This window comes from Polypterus senegalus, chromosome 3, assembly GCF_016835505.1.
Source record: "Polypterus senegalus isolate Bchr_013 chromosome 3, ASM1683550v1, whole genome shotgun sequence".
In the NCBI taxonomy this organism is placed as follows: domain Eukaryota; kingdom Metazoa; phylum Chordata; class Cladistia; order Polypteriformes; family Polypteridae; genus Polypterus; species Polypterus senegalus.
Window position 1 is genome coordinate 25,681,859 of NC_053156.1, and position 21,753 is coordinate 25,703,611.

Genomic DNA, 21,753 nt, shown 5'->3' on the forward strand with positions numbered 1-21,753 from the left:
TGTAAAGGAAAATGTCAGGACATCTGTCTATGAACTGAATCTCAAAAGAAGGTGGGTCATGCAGCAAGACAACAACCCTAAGCACACAAGTCGTTCTACCAAAGAATGGTTAAAGAAGAATAAAGTGAATGTTTTGGAATGGCCAAGTCAAAGTCCTGACCTTAATCCAATCGAAATGTTAGAACATTAGAAAATTAGAACAATCTAGACGAGAACAGGCCATTCAGCCCAACAAAGCTCGCCAGTCCTATCCACTTGTTTCCTTCAAGAAAACATCAAGTCGAGTTTTGAAAGTCCCTAACGTCTTACTGTCTACCACACTACTTGGTAAAAACTTCCTAATGTTTGTGCGAAATTTACCCTTAACAAGTTTCCAACTGTGTCCCCGTGTTCTTGATGAACTCATGATGTTGTGGAAGGACCTGAAGCGAGCAGTTCATGTGAGGAAACCCACCAACATCCCAGAGTTGAAGCTGTTCTGGATGGAGGAATGGGCTAAAATTCCTCCAAGCCGGTGTGCAGGAATGATCAGAAGTTACCGGAAACGTTTAGTTGCAGTTATTGCTGCAAAGGGGGGTCACACCAGATACTAAAAGCAAAGGTTCACATACTTTTGCCACTCACAAATATGTAATATTTGATCATTTTCCTCAATAAATAAATGACCAAGTAAAATATTTTTGTCTCATTTGTTTAACTGGTTTCTCTTTATCGACTTTTAGGACTTGAGTGAAAATCTGATGATGTTTTAGGTCATATTTATGCATTGTCATTTAGGGAGATTGTGTGCAACCCTACATTTGTTCAAGAGGAGATTCACATCCAACAGGGCAGAGACAGGTACCTCATGGGTGGATGTAAGCAAAAAGTAACACAGACTTAGATAGAACTTAATGTGTCCTCAGGGGGGAATTTGGCAACTGCTTAATGTCCAGAAATGTGAACCCTAGAGTTAGAGATGTCCAACTGTTTTCTGAACCTTGTACAGTTAGACAGTATCTCTGATAACTCTGAGGTGGTAAGCAAGGATGAGGATCCCCAAGAGGTCACCTCTAAATCAGCCCCCAAAAAAGAATTGGGGAAGTAGTTATAGTTAAGGACTAAATTGTTAGAGGGGCTGATGCACAGGTTTGCTTTTCAGAGACACAGGTGGGATAGCTCCCTGGGCATGAGGATAGGCTCCTGCTCAGAGCAGGGGTAGATTCAGTTGACATTGGCCACTTTGGAACAAACACCATAGGTAAGAATTGTGTAATGAGTGAACATACATTTATGAATGTATTGCACAGTTTAAGAATTTTTCCAATGGCTAGGATACTTTTTCCCTGAATCTTACATTCTTGGTGTGTGTTATTTTTTTTTTTTATTTTGTGGCTACATTAGGTATTTTAATAGTTCGATTTATTTGTTTGTTGTTTATTATTTTTATCACAATGCTGTCTTCTTGATGGCCACTATCGTTTTATGATTAAGTAGCTAAGACTGGGTGGCGCGGTGGTGCAGTGGTAACGCTGCTACCTCGCAGTAAGGAGACCTGTGTTAACTTCCCGGTTCCTCCCTGTGTGGAGTTTGCTTGTTCTCCCCGTGTCTGTGTGAGTTTCCTCAGGGTGCTCCGGTTTCCTCCCACAGTCCAAAGACATGCAGGTTGGTTGAATTGGCGATCCTAAATTGTCCCTAGTGTGTGTGTTTGTGTGTGCCCTGCGGTGGGCTGGTGCCCTGCCAGGGGTTTGATTCCTGCCTTGCTCCCTGTGTTGGCTGGGATTGGCTCCAGCAGACTCCCGTGACCTGTAGTTAGGAAATAGCGGGTGGGATAATGGATGAATGGATGGATAGCTAAGACCAGATTGCTGGGGACATACGGCGAAGGTCACACCATCATGATATCATCATTCGTGACAGAATTTAAGCCATCTTTTTGGAATGTGCAATTCTCCAACTAAACTACAGCAAGCATCTCTTGCTTTAAAAGTCTTTGGTTTTCATCTCAATGTGTTACTGGAGTTTGACTTTCACTTTGCACATTGGGCTCAAATGCTTCTCTCTGACTGATCTTCTGGTTATACCTTTTTGCTGTGTCTCTCTATGTTTCGCTCTGTCATTCTGTCCCTTTTGTTTTCCTCCTTTCTCTGTCTGTCTGTTTTATAATCAATACAGGTCGGCGGTCAGTTCTATAAGACACATTGGTTGATCTGGGAGACGTGACCTGCCTGCCTTGTCTTTTTTTGATTCCCCTTATTTGACAAGCCACCAGTCAAGTTAAATACATTTCTGAGATGAAGAATAAAGGTAACATTGTGGAAGACAGATAAATACAAGGTCACTCATACAGAGTAATTGGCGTAGTTGGCAGGATTTAGAAAGCTTAGTAAGTTAAGCTTCTTGAGATACTGGAAACACAAAATCCAATACCAGAGAAGTAGTTCTGTATCTGCTATAAGAAAGCAAGCGTCCAAAAATAGGGTGGAAATCCATTAGTAATATTAGAAAATTCAAGGAGCGGATTTTAATTTTTGGTTTCTTTATATTTGTATTTACCTTTAGAAAATGACTGAGGCATCATCTTTATTGAAAGAGACTTGCCGCCAGTTTTTAGGCTCCTTGGAGGAATGCATGTGCATTGCCGACAGATGCGTGGCTGCTGATCTTCTCCAGCCATCGCCACCGGAGTCCCTAGTCTCTCCTGTACGCCTCAGCTTAAGACGGGTAAGTGTTTTTGGCAATTTAGTCGTTTCATATTGTCGTGCTTTATTTATGTTTTTAATGCTTGTGTGCTCTCTTCCATGTCTTCATACAGATGAGACGATCTGCTAGCCACGCTGGAGCTGTTCCCGCTGACAGGTGAGTTGGAAATTAAATCTTGCCATGTAAAGGTCTCATCCTAGCACCAAAAAGAGTGACATAAATACTGATTTGGTGGAATTAAAGGTTAAAATCCCAAAGGTGGCAACAACAGTGACCAGTTGGGCACGTAATGGTTGGTTCTGTGTAAAATTCTGTATTTTACTTCTGTTACGTCGGGATTTTATTTGTGACAGTTATGGTTAATTTTTATTTTTTTCTTTGATGATTTCCATCAAGGGCAGCACGGTGGCGCAGTGGGTAGCGCTGATGCCTCGCAGTTAGGAGACCCGGGTTCATTTCCCGGGTCCTCCTTGCATGGAGTTTGCATGGTCTCCCCGTGTCTGCGTGGGTTTCCTCCTATAGTCCAAAGACATGCAGGTTAGGTGCATTGTCCCTAGTGTGTGCTTGGTGCACTGGCGCACTGCCCGGGGTTTGTTTCCCGCCTTGCGTCCTGTGTTGACTGGGATTGTCTCCAGTAGACCCCCTGCAGTTAGGAAATAGCGGGTTAGATAATGGATTTCCATCAATGTGTCATCATTTTGTCTGTTGATTTCTTAAGTGGTGGCATCACATTTTGGTCATTTTAATACCCATCACCATGTTGTTGAAGGCAACAACACCCATTGGTCTTTTGGTTTGTCATGGATCTCACCCTGGTGCTTTGTGTTTTTTTTTTTTTTTGCTTCATTTGCAATTTGTTTTCTCCGTCCTTCTAAGGTGTTCAGTTAAGTGCTACTTTTGTTAATTGTTTTGTAATTGTTAATTATCTTCTAGTTCCTTTCATCAGTTTGATTTGTTCCTCATTGTTCCTTATTATTAGTTTGTTATTAATGTGAGGGGCAATACCACAGATTAGGCAGAGGCCCTCAGGTGCTGCAGTTTGCTCAAGCTGAAGTACCTGGTGTTATGAGTGGCTTCATCTCTTTACATTTTCTCCAATTTTTTGCAGTCGTTTCATGCAATATATACTTTACCTCTGTGTCTTCTGACTCTAAATAATTCATGTGTGTTACTATTAGAATTTTTGGATTTATTATTTAAAGTTTATATTTTTTCACAATGTTCCTCAATGCCATTTTTGCTTTTGTATGATCATCACTATCTTGAGAGATTAATGTTCCCATTACTATGACAACACTCCCATCATCCATAGGGAGATTGTGATTGTTGACGGTATTTAGGCCAGAATGCACATTTAAAGAGAGATACGTGCAGCTATTTTTTTGTTTTAAGGCTTCCTGGTTTGGCAATCCCTGCTTGTTTAAAAGAATCTCTGATTTTTTTTGGTTAGTGATTTGAATTGGTGAAATATTGGTTAGTCTTTTTGGTGTTTGACTTTTCCACATATTTTTGACCATGTCTTGTTCTCCTGGTCCTATTTCATGACATATTCTTCATGGAGACTGGAGCAACTGGAGGCTATTTAAACTTGAGACAGCCTTCGCATAGATGCAGTGGATTTTATTCTGATATTTATCAATATTTATTCTTCGGCTCTGTTCTGCATTCCTTGCTGCAGTCTTTCAGTTTCGACCATTAAGCTTGGACTTTTAAACATTTGGATTTTGGCTTTGTAGTTTTATTTGCTTTTGATCTTGAATTTTAGACTTTATTACATGTGTATTAATTATTTTTAAATATCTACTCTGTTGAAAATCTGAATTCATTTTTTTTTGTTTTCTTTTTGGATTTTTCATCTTTAAATTTGGAATGTAGTAATTTGGATTTTCTGCTTTTTCTTTATTTTGCAGTTTGAATTTTGAATTAGAGATTTGTTTTGTTTTGTTTTATTGTTTGATTACTTTGGTAAATGTACTTTGATCATGAAATGGTTGTGTGGCCAGGGTTTTTAAATGGTCTCCCTCTCTACTTGTGGAATATTCAAAACAGTGGCTACCCAGGTGGTGGGACAGTAAAGGCAGACTTTTGCCGAAAACTTTTGGATCCAAAATAAATACGAAATAGCCAAGTGCTAAAACTATTTGAGGAAAACACCAATGAAAGACAAACAAAAGATACAGTTTACATATTGGCTTGTAAAGATCACTTACAAACACTTGGAAATGCATTTTAGATTAGTTGACAAACAAAAAAAAAATAAAGAATGAAGGTAAGTTTGGTGAAAATTGTGGAATGACTTGTGACTAAATTTTGGCTTTAACAAATGACTTCTCTGTGACAAACCCCTGTCTTTTGAAACAGTTAATATTTGATCTTACAACAGCAATAACTACACTTCTCTGTGCTGCTGAAATTAATCTCTAAGTCTGTCCAACAGGACATGATTACAATAACCAAAGAGTTAAAGGAGTAGTGAATGGAAGGACAACCATACCTAAAATGGAGAATGTTATCCTACTTACTTTTTTTGGATTCTTTACTTTCAACTATGAAACACTGACCCACCAATTCTCCTTTGAAAGACTCTTTGAAACTAGGTATGGTCAGTGGCTAAAGTGGAAAACAAATGGTGGCACGTCCTGTGGTTTTGGCTACTTCATCCTTCTCCTACATATATAATGCTCTAGACCAGGGGTCCTCAATCTCAGTCCTGGAGAGCCGCAGTGGCTGCAGGTTTCTGTTCTGACCTGGTTGCTTAATTAGAAAGCAATTCTTGCCAATAAAGCACTAACAAGCTATGAAATTAAATTAACTCTGCTATTTCAGGTCATTCTCAGCATTTCTGGAGCTTAGCAGAGCCAAATAAGTATAAGAATCTTCACCAAGCAGCTCAGAAAATGTCTGCATACCTCTGTGAGTCTGACATGAATGTCATGAAATCAAAGTTCAGAACAAGACTGATAGATGAGCATTGAAATGACTCCATAAGAGTGAACCTGAGTGGCTCCACTCCACCATACACTTGCCTCTCTTGTTGACTCCTTGCAGTGCCAGTTATCGCACTAACTAAAAAACACGTCACACATGCAACTGGATATGTCAAGTGAAACAGTGACATGGAACAAAATGACAAATGAAAAAGTCAGATCTGTGGATTTGGAATTGCATTGTTTTGTTTTGACAGCATTCAAGTTTTAACTCAATAGTGTGAGATACACTAGAAAATGCATACAGACGTACAAAATGCACTTGCAGGTGAACTAACTATTTTTTGTGATGTTGTTGTAATGCAAAATGTGAGTTGTGGCCACCAACATTTTGTAAATGTTCAGGCAAAACAAGCTTATTCAGTTTGTTTGGGTTGAAATAAGCTGTGAGAATAAACATTAGAAAACATGAGTAACTCTCGGCCATTTTCATTTTGTAAAAGTAGCTCTTAGGAAAAAAGGTTGGAGACCCCTGACATAAACACTATTAGGCAGAAATGATTTTGGAGAGCAATCAAAGCATCTGCCTTTGGAGTTGTTTGTTCTTTTTCTGCATGTGGATTGGTAGTGGGTCATGTGTTGTGAGAGGTGCAGTTTAAGGCTGTCAAATCGTATGTCGCTATTTGGATATAATTGTAATACTAGGGTGTTATCCATTATGGATGTAGTGAGACTGTTGTCTCTATTTAAACCATGTTGTAATATGTTACATTTTAGCATGAGTTTCGAGTTGGGAAGTTAACGTTTATGTGAAGATTGTTTGCATCGCTCAGACTGACACAGACAACCTGACTAGAGACCCACATTGTATGGAAAAACTCATCAGAAACTTCAAAAGACTCTGTTGGATAGTCATCTTCTCAAAAGATCTTGACTAGACATTGTTCTCCTCTTTTGCTAAATTAATCTCAGCTTGGAGAGGTCTATTAATTATTTACATCTAAGATGTTTCACTTAACACTAAAAGCATTGTAAGAGCCATTTTCCTAGTTCTATAAAATGTATGAATATTTACTAGATGATAATGCATAAAATATGGGAGGTTCCTAAAACCCCCGTGAATAGAATTGAGTTGGTATTTTCCTGTCATTTCTTAACAGTTTTTGAGTAAACAATGTTCTTTCGTAAGTGTTTTGCCTTACCTTGTGTAAGGTATAGAGGCATACGGTTTTTTAACCGTGTCCTTGAAAGAATTCTTTTTATGCTCGCGTTCGTGCTTACGCATAGAACTGAGCTTGGCGCATATCAAAGTGCCAACGGCCTAAGGGTCTTTTGAGTGTAAAGTAACTCGTAAGTTAAAAGATCTAAGTTTTGAACCGTATGTTTAAAGCATACAGAAGAAGAAGTAAATAACCTTTAAGTACAGAAGTAACCAAAGCTTCATAAGAAAAACTAAGTTTATAAAAGATACATTTTTCCCTTTTTTTTGCGTTTATCCTTTGTGTGTAACTATTTTTCTTTTTATTCTTGTATGGATTATTTGCCTTTAACTTTCACTAAATATTTTTAAAACGAACTTTTGGACTGAGAGATTTCTTTGACACGTGTCTTACCCGTGCCTGACTTCACCTTACGCAAAGCGGCAACAAGCATATTTATTTTGTTATATTTGTACCTTTTGCGAAAGTGTGTATTTGATATTTGGGCTTCAGTCTTCAAACATTATACACTTCATGTCTACATTTCATCAATTATTGCTAAAATATGAAAAACATTTTTAGTTATGTGTTCAGCATTTCTCACATTTCCTGTCATCCTACACTTGTACAGATCGCTGTAGACACAGAACACAAATGAAGTGTATGTATTCCAAATAATGATACATTATTTACCCTCTACAACTCCAGATACCTCACACCCAGAGATAAACATATTTGAGCTCTGTGAATTTTGCGATGGATGTAGCTCCATCGGTGGGGGAATGGCATGGCAGGCTGCTTGCTGCTTGTGCTGATCGACACATTTACAAGACAAAATATGCTGACGGAGAGGTGCGAAGGAATTTAAGGTGGCTCAGGATTACAAGTTTTTTTTCGTAGGCTTCAGGGATTTTGGTGTTAAAGGTTTTCCAATGATGTTTTTGTCCTGGTGTCTATATAAACAAAGGGAATTCCAGTTTGTGTATTACATCTTTCCTGAAGAAGGGGCCTGAGTTGCCTCAAAAGCTTGCATATTTTAATCATTCGAATATAAGTGGAATTTATTCGAAAAAGATCTCATTCAAAGGCAAAAGCTGACATTCAATTGTAGAAAAACGGTTCTTTGTTTTACCTGCACGAATTATGGCATTGAGTTACTCCAGATGCGTTGTGCAAAGCCATGGGATGTTATTGGTCTGTTTTTGCACTTTGTTTCCACAATCAGCCTTTTTGTAATTTTGAATGGTTAGCTTCGAATCCAGTCCAGTCAAGTCAAGTGGCTTTATTGTCAGAGCATCCATACACCGCAGTGGCGCAAAATAACATTTCCCCACGACAGTGGTGCAAAAATATACATAAATACTGGACAATTGTAAGATAGTTACTGAACTGAACTATACTATTAGTAGATAAATAAATAATAGGTAATTAAATAAATAGATGGTAAAAATTTGAAATGATAGTAAAAAAAATAAATAATAACAGAAACTAATGATAAATACCACAATAGTAGCAGAACTCCTATATATAGATAAGTGGAGGCAGGGGGCAACACGGAGATCAGAGTCAGATAGCCGAGGGGTAGAAGCAGTTGAAGAACCTGACAGAACTGATTTAGGTGCTACAGTACCTTCTGCCAGGTGGAAATGGGGCAAAGAGACCATGGGAAGGGTGGGAGTTATCCTCTAAAAGGCTTATTATCATCATAAGTAAAACTAAAGAGCCAGACCCTTCCCTATTTTTTTTTGTTTTCCTGTCCCACTGCCCTTGTCACAGAATATTCTCCCAAGCCAGGAATTCATGCAGGGTCCAAAGCCTTCTGATTTCCTTCAGACTTTATTAAAAGATAACAAAGCCATGCTCAGTCCGTGGGGGCCTGGGTACGCAGACATCTTTATACAAAACTTAACACAGATGAAATACTCCGAGACTCCTGCTTAGACAAATAGATAACACCCAGGGGCATTTAACCAGTGTTGTCTGGTCACCCTTCAGTCAGGTCCACTTGGCATGAGGTTATGCCCATCCTTGCCCATTATTTATTATGCTTCAAAAGGCAACACCTTTTGGCATCTTCTAAATATCTATCTAAGTATCACATAAATTACACATAAATGAATGAAAATATATTTACAATATGCCCATATAGCGCCTCACTTGGGACAGTGATAGGCAAAGCAGAAGTTTCCTTTCTTTTCAATTTTCTTGCTTTATAGTCATTCTGGTGTGAGTGTGTGTATATTTATTGATTTACTTAATTATCTACCTATTTAGGTATATATCTATTTAAGGAGCTTCTGTAAAAACCCAAATAAAGTTCTGTCCTTTAAAAAGTAGCTAGGAAATGGAGTTTAAATTCTTATAAGGCACATGTGCTGGCACTGCGCTTTACGAAATTATTATTTTTTACTTTTTACTCGTCGTTCTTCTGTGAAGCATGAAGCTCTTCTGATGATGTTGTTGCGTGGGTCCCATTTGTAGCAGCCGGCTGGTGTCCTGTGGCTTTGAGAAATGGGGGGCAGAACTGTGGTGAAGCCCAAGGGGAAACAGGTCGCTCTGTTTAGGAGAGTGGGGTGCTCGTGTGTTCATCTTATTGCAACAAACTGGACAAGTAAGTAAGTTCGAATTCGATTATCAAGTGTCAGAATAAAGACACCAAGTCATCATAAAAGTTTGGGGCAGCCACCCACATGATACTGTACTGTATATTCTGGCTGAAAATTGGCTTAAATAATTCTGATACGTTAGTACATAAGTCGGAGTCCAAAACAGAACTAAAGTCTTTGAGTTAAGATGGCGACTTTGTAGGCTGGCTAAGGAAGTGATGTCATCTCTAGGGCCGGGACCAGAAGTGATGTCATCAGTGGTGCTGGAACCTGGTGGGATTTCCCGAGAGTGGTCTGCAAGGAGTCGAGAGAGATAGTTAATGCACCCCGCCTCCCCCTGGTCTGTGGTGGAATTACAATTACATGGGCCCTTTAGCTGCCTCCTACTCGCACGTGTGTGACGCGTTGGTTAAAAGTAGCTCTTTCTTCCTCAGGGTGCCATTATTAATAATAAGTCTTTTCTGTCTTTTAATAATTTGCAGGAGCTTGTGTATGCTTTAGATTTTGACTACCGTAGTTCTCACTCTAAGAGCCAATTTAGTAAGTTAATGTTCTATAATACTGATATCCTGTAAACATTTACCCAGTTAGGTTAAAACAGTTGGCTTTTTACAAAGCTTTAGAGAGCACACAGCTAAAGGGCTAATCTTATCATCTCCAAGCCCACATGTAAATGAAATGTTCTCACTTATTTCCTTATCGTTCGGAGCAGACGTGTATTCTGTCTTTGTTCCACCTGGCAGTTGGCAAGTCGTGGAGGGCAGGCAGTTTCAACCTGTGACCTGCATGCTGTTGAAAGTTTATCAAAAAGCAACATCGTTTGAAGCAGAGGATGTGACTGAAGCAGAACGTGAGAAATTTAAGACTGTGAGGACACACAGAAGAAACATTTTTCCTTTTTTTAAACTTTATGGCTGTGGAGGGGATATGCTGTAGAGAAGAAAGGAATGAAGGTCGTTAGGAACAAGACAGAATACATGTGTGAATGAGAGGGAGGACAGTGAAATGGTGAGGATGAGTAGAGTTGGTGAAGGTGGAGGAGTTTTAATACTTGGGATCAACAGTACAGAGTAATGGGGATTGTGGAAGAGAGTGCAGGCAGGGTGGAACGGTGGAGAAGAGTGTCAGGAGTGATTTGTGACAGACGGGTATCAGCAAGAGTGAAAGGGAAGATCTACAGGACGGTAGTGACACCAGCTATGTTATATGGGTTAGAGATGGTGGCACAGGAGACAGAGCTGGAGGTGGCAGAGTTAAAGATGCTAAGATTTGCATTGGGTGTGACGAGGATGAACAGGATTAGAAATTAATACAATAGTGGGTCAGCTCAGGTTGGACGGTTGGGAGACAAATTGAGAGAGGTTAGATTGCGTTGGTTTGGACATGTGCAGAGGAGAGATGCTGAGTATAATGAGAGAAGAGTGCTAAGGACAGAGCTGCCAGGAAAGAGGAAAAGAGGAAGGCCTAAGAGAAGGTTTATGGATGTGGTGAGAGAAGACATGCAGGTGATGGGTGTGACAGAACAAGATGGAGAGGACAGAAAGATATGAAAGAAGATGATCTGCTGTGGCGACCCATAATTGGAGCAGCCAAAAGAAGAAGAAAAAGATGGGTGTGGTGGGCTATATCCTAACACAGGGTCATGGAGGGGTCTGCTGGAGCCAATCCCAGCCAACAGAAGGCGCAACGCTGGATCAAATCCTCGGGCAGGGCACACACACACACACAAACACCCATACACCAGGCACACACTAGGGACAATTTAGGATCACTGATTCACCTAACCTGCATGTCTATGGACTGTGGGAGGAAACCGGAGCACCTGGAGGAAACTCACGCAGACACAGAGAGAACATGCAAACTCCACACAGGGAGGACCCAGGAAGCAAACCCAGGTCTCCTACCTGCAAAGCAGCAGTGTTACCACTGCACCACCATGCCACCTATGCATATATATATATATGTGTATACTGTGTGTATATATATATATATATATATATATATATATATATATATATATATATATATATATACACTCACCTAAAGGATTATTAGGAACACCTGTTCAATTTCTCATTAATCTAATCAACCAATCACATGGCAGTTGCTTCAATGCATTTAGGGGTGTGGTCCTGGTCAAGACAATCTCCTGAACTCCAAACTGAATGTCAGAATGGGAAAGAAAGGTGATTTAAGCAATTTTGAGCGTGGCATGGTTGTTGGTGCCAGACGGGCCGGTCTGAGTATTTCACAATCTGCTCAGTTACTGGGATTTTAACGCACAACCATTTCTAGGGTTTACAAAGAATGGTGTGAAAAGGGAAAAATATCCAGTATGTGTCAGTCCTGTGGGCGAAAATGCCTTGTTGATGCTAAAGGTCAGAGGAGAATGGGCCGACTGATTCAAGCTGATAGAAGAGCAACTTTGACTGAAATAACCACTCGTTACAACCGAGGTATGCAGCAAAGCATTTGTGAAGCCACAACACGGACAACCTTGAGGCGGATGGGCTACAACAGCAGAAGACCCCAATGGGTACCACTCATCTCCACTACAAATAGGAAAAAGAGGCTACAATTTGCACAAGCTCACCAAAATTGGACAGTTGAAGACTGGAAAAAAGTTGCCTGGTCTGATGAGTCTCGATTTTTATTGAGACATTCAAATGGTAGAGTCAGAATTTGGCGTAAACAGAATGAGAACATGGATCCGTCATGCCTTGTTACCACTGTGCAGGCTGGTGGTGGTGGAGTAATGGTGTGGGGAATGATTTCTTGGCACACTTTAGGCCCATTAGTGCCAATTGGGCATCATTTAAATGCCACGGGCTAACTGAGCATTGTTTCTGACCATGTCCATCCCTTCATGACCACCATGTACCCATCCTCTGATGGCTACTTCCAGCAGGATAATGCACCATGTCACAAAGCTCGAATCATTTCAAATTGGTTTCTTGAACAAGACAATGAGTTCACTGTACTAAAATGGCCCCCACAGTCACCAGATCTCAACCCAATAGAGCATCTTTGGGATGTGGTGGAACGGGAGCTTCGTGCCCTGGATGTGCATCCCACAAATCTCCATCAACTGCAAGATGCAATCCTATCAATATGGGCCAACATTTCTAAAGAATGCTTTCAGCACCTTGTTGAATCAATGCCACGTAGAATTAAGGCAGTTCTGAAGGTGAAAGGGGGTCAAACACCGTATTAGTGTGGTGTTCCTAATAATCCTTTAGGTGAGTGTATATATATATATATATATATATATATATATATTGTGAACTTTGACCCGGACACACACAGATGGACAACATATTGTTCATCACCACACACTATTTATTTACACTATTTACAAATTAACGTCACGTGCAACCCTATCCCCAGTGCCTCTTGCACCGATTCCCCAAAGTCCAGGGCTCACAGTTCCTGTGCCTTTCTTTCCTGGCTGCCTCCAGTCCTCTCTCCAGCTCTGTCCACTTCCACCCGACATCCACTGCTCACTGAAGGGAGGCGGCCCCTTATATATGCTTCCCGGACGAGCACCAGGTGTTCCCGGCATTCTTCCCTTGGCCACGCCCAGCGTGGCGGAAGTGCCGCTGTCCTCCCGCAGCTCTCCGGTGTCCTCCAAAGTTTTCCCCGGCACTTCCTGGTGTGGCGGAAGTGCCGGGCTCCCGGGATAATCAGGCACTGGGCGCCGCCTGGCGGTGGCCACGGGTCCCTACAGGGCTGGGCTTCCAAGCCCTCTACCCGAGGCCCCCAATACGGTCTGGAGGAGGCACAAGCCCTCCTCTCGTCCTCCTGGGCGTCGGGGACCACTATATATATATATATATAGTGTATATATATATATATATATATATATATATATATATATATATATATATATATATATATATATATATATATATATATATATATATTGTGACAGTAGGGGGCGCTAGTGCTCCCTTGAACCCTCAGGTACAACTCCAGACAACAGGTAAAAGTCCAAGACTTTTTATTTTTTTCCACTGTGCACCAAGCACCTTCCACACTACTCATAAATCACTACTAATCACTAAATAAACACAATACTATAATTTTCTCTCCTCCTTGCCCAGACACTTTGCTCTCCTCCCTCCCAGCACAGCTCAGTGTCTGGACTGGCCCATAGTCCTTTTATAGCCCCTGACCCGGAGGCGTTCCTGTCCAATCAGACCACAGTTCCTTATTCCTTCCGGGTCAGAGCAAACAGTCCTGTTCTTCACCCTGGGAGCACGTCGTTCCTTCCCGTCACGTGACCATGACATACTCCCGGGTTATAGGGCACACAAGAGCACATGAGCCCCCCTACAGCGACTCCCAGTGGTCCCCAAGGTATCCAGCAGGGCTGTGTAAAAACACTACATAGTCCATAAGGCCCTGCTGGAACTCGGGGCACGATCCTGCTGTCGGGAGAGCTCCTCCTGGTGGCCTGGGGGTGAGGGCCGGAGCACGAAGCCGGCAGTCCTCCACTATATATATATATAGTGTGTACTTGGTGTGTATATATGGTGTACTTGGTGTTTTGGGACTGTGTTGTGGCTGGGGGATACAGGGAAGACGTGCCCTCCAGATGAAGAAAAATAAAAGTCTTCTTATTTTATACGTGCCTCCATGTCCATCTGTGTCGGGTCAGGCGCCTATATAGAGCCTTTTGTTACAGTGTATATATCCATCCATCCACTATATCCTAACTACAGGGTCACGGGGGTCTGCTGGAGCCAATCCCAGCCAACAGAGGGCGCAAGGCAGGAAACAAACCCCAGGCAGGGCGCCAGCCCACCGCAGCAGTGTATATATATATATATATATATACATAGGAAGTTCAGCCCCCTAACACAGACAGACACCAAATGTCCAAAACACACATTTAATATTTATTTTCTGTACACAGCACCTCACAATGTCCAAATTAGACAAACAACTCCGGCTCTTCTACTGGAGTGAGGTGGCCCCTTTTATAATATCCCAGATGTGCTCCAGGTGCTTTGTGATGATCTTCTGGCTCTATAATCCTCCGAGCGCCTCCTGGCGGTGGCCACAGGCCCTAACAGGGTTGAGCTTTTCAGCTCTGACCCCGTGGCCCCAATGCACACCAGGGCGGCTGCCCTCTCTTTATCCAGGGGAGGTGTCCCAGTCCTTCCAGGCATCCCGGCTGGGCAGAACCCCCAGCCATCCGCCACAACTAGGGATCCTTGCACCCTGCTCGCCCAACAAAACAATAAATATATATATAAATATATATATATATATATATATATATATATATATATGTGTATGTATGTGTGTGTGTGTGTGTGTATGTATATATATATATATATATATATATATTTATATTTATTTATTTATTTAATTGTGTTTGTATACCTGTATATAGAAATGACATTGCGATTGCTCCTCTCTTATTGGTGCCCTCATTTGTCTTCCTTAGACCTTCAAAATACACGCCTGTTTCCTCACAATTTGTTAATATGATAGACTGCTTTAATGCTTTTATTTTCCTTTGGCAGGGTGACAGAGGAGGTGCCAGGGTCATGGATTAGCACCCAGAACAGCGGTGAAACAGTGTTGCGCAGCCTGGAGGAGATGGTGGCCTTTCGTGCTCAACGTCGGATGACCCATCGGTCCATAAGTGACGGCTCACCAGACATAGAAAAAGAAGGTACTGTACACGATGTAAGAAATCACAAATGTGTGACGTCAAGACACTTCAGGAGGAGTTGAGGCCAGCACGCCTCGGGCCAACAATCTTCTTACGTTAATTCAGCTCAGTTCCGTTTCATTTGGCACTGCCTACTGAGTGTTGTAACAACTTTACAGGTGAACCAGTTTCTTAATGAGAAGCAGATTCTTGCTGTTAATTAAACCCGTTATTTAATTCCACAGATTTTTGTTGCTCTCATTCTGCCACAGCAGACATTTCCAAAATTGTTGATGTTCTTTTTTTTTTTTCAAAGAACATCGTCAGAAGGTTGAACTGAGAGATCAACCTTACTGAGATCTTCACCTTTCTTTATTTTCAGATATTGTATGACAGGCACAGGTGAGCTGCTCACGTGGTGGCTTGTTTCGTGTCTCATTATTGCTTGACTGCTAATTAAGGAAAAGAAATAACTAAAGAGCCTGAGTTACTGTAATTTAAAAGAAGGCAAAAGAAATTAATTAAAAGCAAAATCTGGTCACCAATTAAGAAGACAGAATGAAAAACTGCAGCCACTGTGACCCTCCCGGACCCGAGTCTGATAGCCCTGTAATAAAGCGTACATGAAATGAGCTGGTTTATTATTGCAGTGTAGTAATCCATTCTTGTTCATCACGGCGCCAGAGAGTGGTGATGTGGTACAAGTTAGTCAGACATGCAGGTCAGAATTTCACTGCTCTCTGTGCACATAACAGTTCTACAGCCATCCATCCATCCTTTTCCAAACCTGCTTATCCAGGATGTGGTCCATAGGAAGCTGTTGCCTTTCCCCATCTGCTGCCTGCTATATTCTGTACTTTGAGCTTGAGCTGCCATTGAGATGGTCACCACCAGAGGGCACTGTCTTCACAATGCTGTCAATATATTAATCATTTTTTAAAAAGCAGTCTTAAAAAAAAAACTACTTCTTTTTCTTCTTCTTCATCTTTTTTTTACTTCTGTGTGGGGTAGATGTAATTGATTAACCTTCTCCATACAGCTCGGTCCTGCACCTCCTCCCCAGTCAGCCCCTTTTCCTTCAGACCTTCTTTTATGTTATCCATCCACTTCCACATTCCCATTTCTCTTTTGCTCACATATTCTTTGTCTCTCCTCATCATATCCATACCACTTCATTCTCCTTTCCAGTCCTTACTTAGATTTCTCTCCCACTCTTGTTGTCCCCCTTGATTGTCTCATTTCTTATTCTATCCTTTGTATGTAACACCACACATGCTCAGTCCTGGGAATGACGTTAATCTGCATCCAGCCCTGCATGTAGACCCTCCAACCTGCAGGGAAAACATGGGGGTTGGTGGCAGAATTGGCACTCCGGCCACAATAATAATAAAAAAAAACTCACACTGGTTCCATTCCTTGTGAACTAGTATGATGCTGAGGTGTCACCCGTTGAATAGCTGCATTCGGGTCCTAATCTGGGATCCTGAGTTGGTTCGTCGTGTGGTGGGTGTGGTAATGTGCTGTATCAGTGCCTGTTCCTCACCTAACCTAACACATCCATCTCATGATTCTCATGCCTACCACATCTCACGTCTTCTTCTTTTGCTGTACTCCCTTTACTGCCCATGTCTCAGCTCCATACTTCATTGCTGGTCTCACCAGTGTCTTAAATACTTGATCTTTTAACCTTCTCCTTAATTCTTCGATCACACAATCCTCCTGAGACCTTCATCCAATTGTTCCATCCACACTGCAGTCTATGGGTTATCCCCATCTCTAGTTTTCCATCTTGTTCTACCACTGATCCTTCATATTTAAACTTATCCACCCTTTTCAATGGCTCTCCCAGCAAGCTAACGTCAGACTCCTGATCACCATTGCCCCTCATATATTCTGTCCTCTTCTTCTTCTTGCTGTTTATTTTCAATCCTTCATCTCCCCCTTTCCCATTCTTTCAACTTCCTCTCTTCTGGTGCTACAAAACACCATGTCCTCCGCACAAAGCCTGCACCAGGCGGGGGGATTGGTCTTTTACCCCATGACTCAACATATCCATAACTAGATCATAGAGGGAAGGACTCCAAGAAGACCCCTGGTTCAGAACTAGGATTTTGGGTGCCCTCCAGATTCACAATTCTTCACTTTCTAAAATGCAAATTTGGATTAAGCAGGTTCAGAATGGATGAGTGAAGAAAGTGAGGGGGTGCTTTCAGTGGTCTCTTAGAAGAGTTAAGATACTGTAGGTTCAAGGTCATAAGGAAATCTCAGGGCGTATTCGAGAAGTAAAAGCCTGGAAAATGTTGAAGAGGGAAATTCGAGGCTGTTCCATTAAATGGGCACACATTGGCCCTTCAGTTTGTCTCTGAACCCACAAGCGGGGTGGCAGTGGAGTCCAAATGGTTCAATCAGCTGGCCAGACTGTATGCAGTTCCAGTTTTTTTCTATTCAGGTCTAATGGTGTGTATCGTGATTTGTGTTTTGCAGAAAAAGACTTCCTTCCCTCATCATCCTCCCCAGTGCCAGAGAGTGCAGATGAACATGGACTGCTGCCCTGCTCGTAAGACAACTTGTGGTTATTACTCGTGAAGATGGGCAAACGGTGCTAGAGTGCCATCTCATTCTTCATGGCCTCCTCACTGACTGCTTCATTGGAAATTAGAACTTGAGCAGTTCAGTGCCTAACTTGAGTCAGCTCTGGACACCTTGTCTACTCACTTTGGGTCAGTCGTGGGTTTGCCTTAAACAAACTTCATTACTCATAGATACACCAGGGAGTCCAAAGGTGTTACTGAGCTCCTCTTCAAAGTGCAGACGTCCACAAAGTTCTTTTCCATCGTTCATCCTTTTTCTGAACCTAAGAGACAGAACGGACAGAGACACAGCTGGACAGGAGGCCGGCCCATCTCACATAATTTCCACTGTAAACAAGAGAAGAGGACAATTATAAAGGTTTGGGAAGTCCACCCATATATTGTCGCTACCAACAAAATATGGTCACGAGTAGTCATGATGAGTGGTGGGTTCATTCTTATATTTTCTTGGCAGGAAGAGGCGGGATAGGAAGGGAAGTGAGGTCAGTAGTGGGGTGTGGTCTGGAGCCAGAATTGGGTGGAGTTTTTTAAATCAGTTTTTCCTTCTGAAGGTCTGTGGAAAAGGGAGGAAAGGCATCAGTGCTGGTCATCAACCCCAGTCTCTGTTGCTTACCCACAGCTAAACCCTTAGACTGCCTCGCACACGCATGTGTGTGACCACATTTATTCACTTAACAGATGCCTTTGTCCAAAGCGACTTACAAATGATGTCCACATAATCAGTAAAACATCAGAGAACAAGTGATACAGGACAAGGGTACGACGTTGATCATCACAAAAGAAGAGCTTCGAACCAAAAAGAACAACACAAGATTTATTTGCTACTATGAACGTCACATCAAAGCCATTGTCACTTAGAGAGATGTTCACAGAGCAAGGAGTTCTTCTTGAACACAGTGAAGGAATCAGCAGTTCAGATGGAGGTGGACAGCTTGTCCCATCAACACCTGAAAAGAGTTTGGATTGAGATTTGATGCCACACAGGGGTGGTATCACCTGACGCCGTTCACTAGCAGACCTGAGTGGGCAAGAAGAAGCATAGGACCTCACAAGTTTCTCCATGTACAGAGGTGCTGACCCGTTGACTACTCCATAGGCAGGAATGAAGGCTTGGAAGTGAGTGTGTGCTGCTACGGGGACCCAAAAAGAGGAGGGACATGTACCTTTCTCAGCTGGTTGGAAACCAGAGTCGCCACTGTATTGTGAGCCATCTGCAGTGGCTTGGTGGCACACACCGGTACCCCTGCCAGTGAGAGGTTGTAGCAGTGCAGACCTGACAAGACTGACGGCTAAAGAAGTTGTTGTACTGCATAATCCATCAGGCATGGCCTCTTCTTGTGGATGTTATGCAGACGCCTTCACTCGCATGTTTTGATTAAAGGTGGAATCCCAAACATAGCCAGGGGGAACAAGCAGACACTACAAAGAAGGCAACCCCAGCCAAGGACTGAAGATGACATGTCACTATAGGCCGTGCCACTTTGAGTCCATGCGTCATTCTTTCAGAATACTTTGAAGTAGGACCGCTATATGTTGGAGCGCCGTCAGTGGGCCAATACAAGTCAATATGACAGCTAGCCCCATCACTAGAGGGGGCATCACTTTTGTTTCCATAGGATGGAGCAGTAGAAAATTCCATTTAGAAGAACCTCATCCCAGTGATTATTCTGCCTTATTTTGTAAATAAGTGAAACCCTAAAAAGTTGTAAAAAAATTAAAAAATAAGATTTAACAAAGCACATTGTTTTGAAAATGATTACTTCAAAGAATTCAGTTGAAGACTTGGGGGGCACTGGCCGGGTTATTAGTTCTATTATATGGCCTTTGGTAAGTCTAAGATGGGTGTGCATTGATTTGCCTTCTGTTTAATATAAAAGACTAAGGCTGCGCTTGCTGATGACTAAAAATGTTCCCTGGTACGGCCACCCACTTGGAATTTATCACTCGTTTGAAGTTATTTCTTCTTCATATTTCCTTGTGAAAAACTGATAGAGCTGGTCAAACCAGAATTTGACGTCAATAGTAACAGTCCCTGCCTTCCCCTGGGCCTTGAGGCATCATTGTTCTATCATGTCATTCTGTGATATTACAGCTCTCTGAATAATTAAAATACTGAGATGTATACGTGATATCATTTTCATGATGATTGGAATGAAAGCACGGTGGCGCAGTGATTGTTCATGTCTCACGCAAGATGCTTGCTGCGCCGTGCACGACCTTTGATGAAATACTTTATTGCTGCAGTACTGTCTCTTTCAAATGTACTAACCCTCAATTTCTGTCCTTCCTTTTCTTTCTCCAAATACCCAATCGCCACACAATCAGCTCTGTAATAGACGGTAAGCCATCTGTAAGCTGAGACCGCTTATTCTTCAAAACTTTTAAGGAACATTCAAATATCTTCGTAGTACATTTTTAATTATTCCATCCATCTATCCTTCCAGTGTCGCGCCAGCACAAGCAAGAATACAGCGTGAGGTAGGATCAATCCATGAACGAAGTTCCAGCTCCTTGCTAGCACAGCGACACCATGTCTTTACATGTTTAATTATTAACAATATAGATTATTTAAATGAAGTTAGTTATTTCTGTATAGTATAGTAAACATATTTTGCTGCATTGCACCTTCAAAATGATATCATCATCAAATGTAAATACGCGCTTTATAAAGTGGCTCAGGTTGTGCAATATTATAACTGTATCGCAAGTTTACAGTGGGGTGATTGTACTTATAAGTACAAACAGTTCTACAAGGAGCACTTGATGGACTGATTGAGTGCGTTTAGAGCTCTTGGGATGAAACTGTTTCTGAACCGTGAGGTCCGTACAGGAAAGGCTCTGAAATGTTGGTCGGATGAGAGCAATTCAATAGACAGCATGGCTGAGGCAGCGTGTGCTTGATGCTGTATACCAATAATTCTCTTTCCGATCAGCTGCTGTACAGCTGTGATTCACACTCAGATACAGTGATATAAATACTCCAAGTGGTGCAGTGAGAGTAATATGGAAAAAGATGATCCGCTGTGGCAACTCCTAACAGGAGCAGCTGAAAGAAGAAGAAGTTGCAGTGAGGGTAACAACACTAAAGCAGTTATGGTATTTGGAATAGTTTGACCATTCTGTGGACCATTATATTGTTACTGGTTAATTACAATCAGATGCATTAAACTAATAAACAATATGCGGTTAATTTCAGTGTATTTATAAAGCCGTGTCTGGAAAAGAAAGGATAACCACTCAGGAACAGTAGCACTGCTTTGACACGGAGTGCCGCCAGTTTGTAAAACCGAGCGCTGAAGTTGCATACGACAGGGTATGAGCTACCGTGGAAATGTGCGTGGCTTTATGTCAAGTTTAGGTTTTATACATCGCGATTTGAATGTGGAAACGTTTGTATGCAACATTTTTGTGCATACGCACTGTTTATACATGAGGCCCCTGGTACGTGGCAGGCGCGTAACAGAGAAGTCGACTTAACGCGCAGGAAAGAGCAGAGGCCTGCTGAACAAACAAGCCCTGTGTTACATGCACGCGGGTAGAGCTGCAGGTAAAGCGGGAGCACATGTGCACGCTCGTGCAAGTAACAAGCTTCATTGTATTTTTTGGGGAGGCCAACCATAGACATATATAGGTAGACGCCGCATTCACTGTGTTGCCCAGTTGACACGATACTTCAGCGAATCCGCCATATTGCGAGTGGCGTTTGTGCCATTTAAACCATTGTCGGGCAACCGGTGCAGTGCGCCGTGGAATTTTCTAGGGACACCATAAAAACTTTTGTAAAATATTTAAAATTGCTAATGTATTTGAAATTTTGGTTGATTAAAAAGATAACGTTTAAAATATATATTTTATGTTGGAAAAACAGATAACGGTTAATCAGATTGTTAAATAAACAAATGTATTTATTTTGAATGCAAGGTAAAATTTTCGCTGTTCACCATTCATCATAATATCAACACCAGCGGTGTCAAAAACACATCTCGTGAGACTTAAAAAGTCTCGTTGTTAGAAGATCTCGCTCACTGTATGGATAGAAGAAGGTGGAGCAAATATAGAACGAGAAAATACGAACGTTACATT

General features: G+C 41.8%; 1 protein-coding gene across 1 annotated transcript in view; it reads left to right on the forward strand.

Annotated features, from left to right (window-relative positions):
- Positions 1-18,455, forward strand: part of LOC120524942 (pleckstrin homology domain-containing family A member 3-like) — a 47,403-nt gene extending 28,948 nt beyond the window's left edge. The window contains exons 5-8 of the mRNA XM_039746824.1: positions 2,542-2,703; positions 2,795-2,838; positions 14,949-15,100; positions 17,564-18,455. Coding sequence (XP_039602758.1) covers positions 2,542-2,703; positions 2,795-2,838; positions 14,949-15,100; positions 17,564-17,640 — 435 coding nt within the window. The 3' untranslated portion in view covers positions 17,641-18,455. The remainder of the gene's footprint in view (positions 1-2,541; positions 2,704-2,794; positions 2,839-14,948; positions 15,101-17,563) is intronic.
- Positions 18,456-21,753: the final 3,298 nt, after the last annotated feature.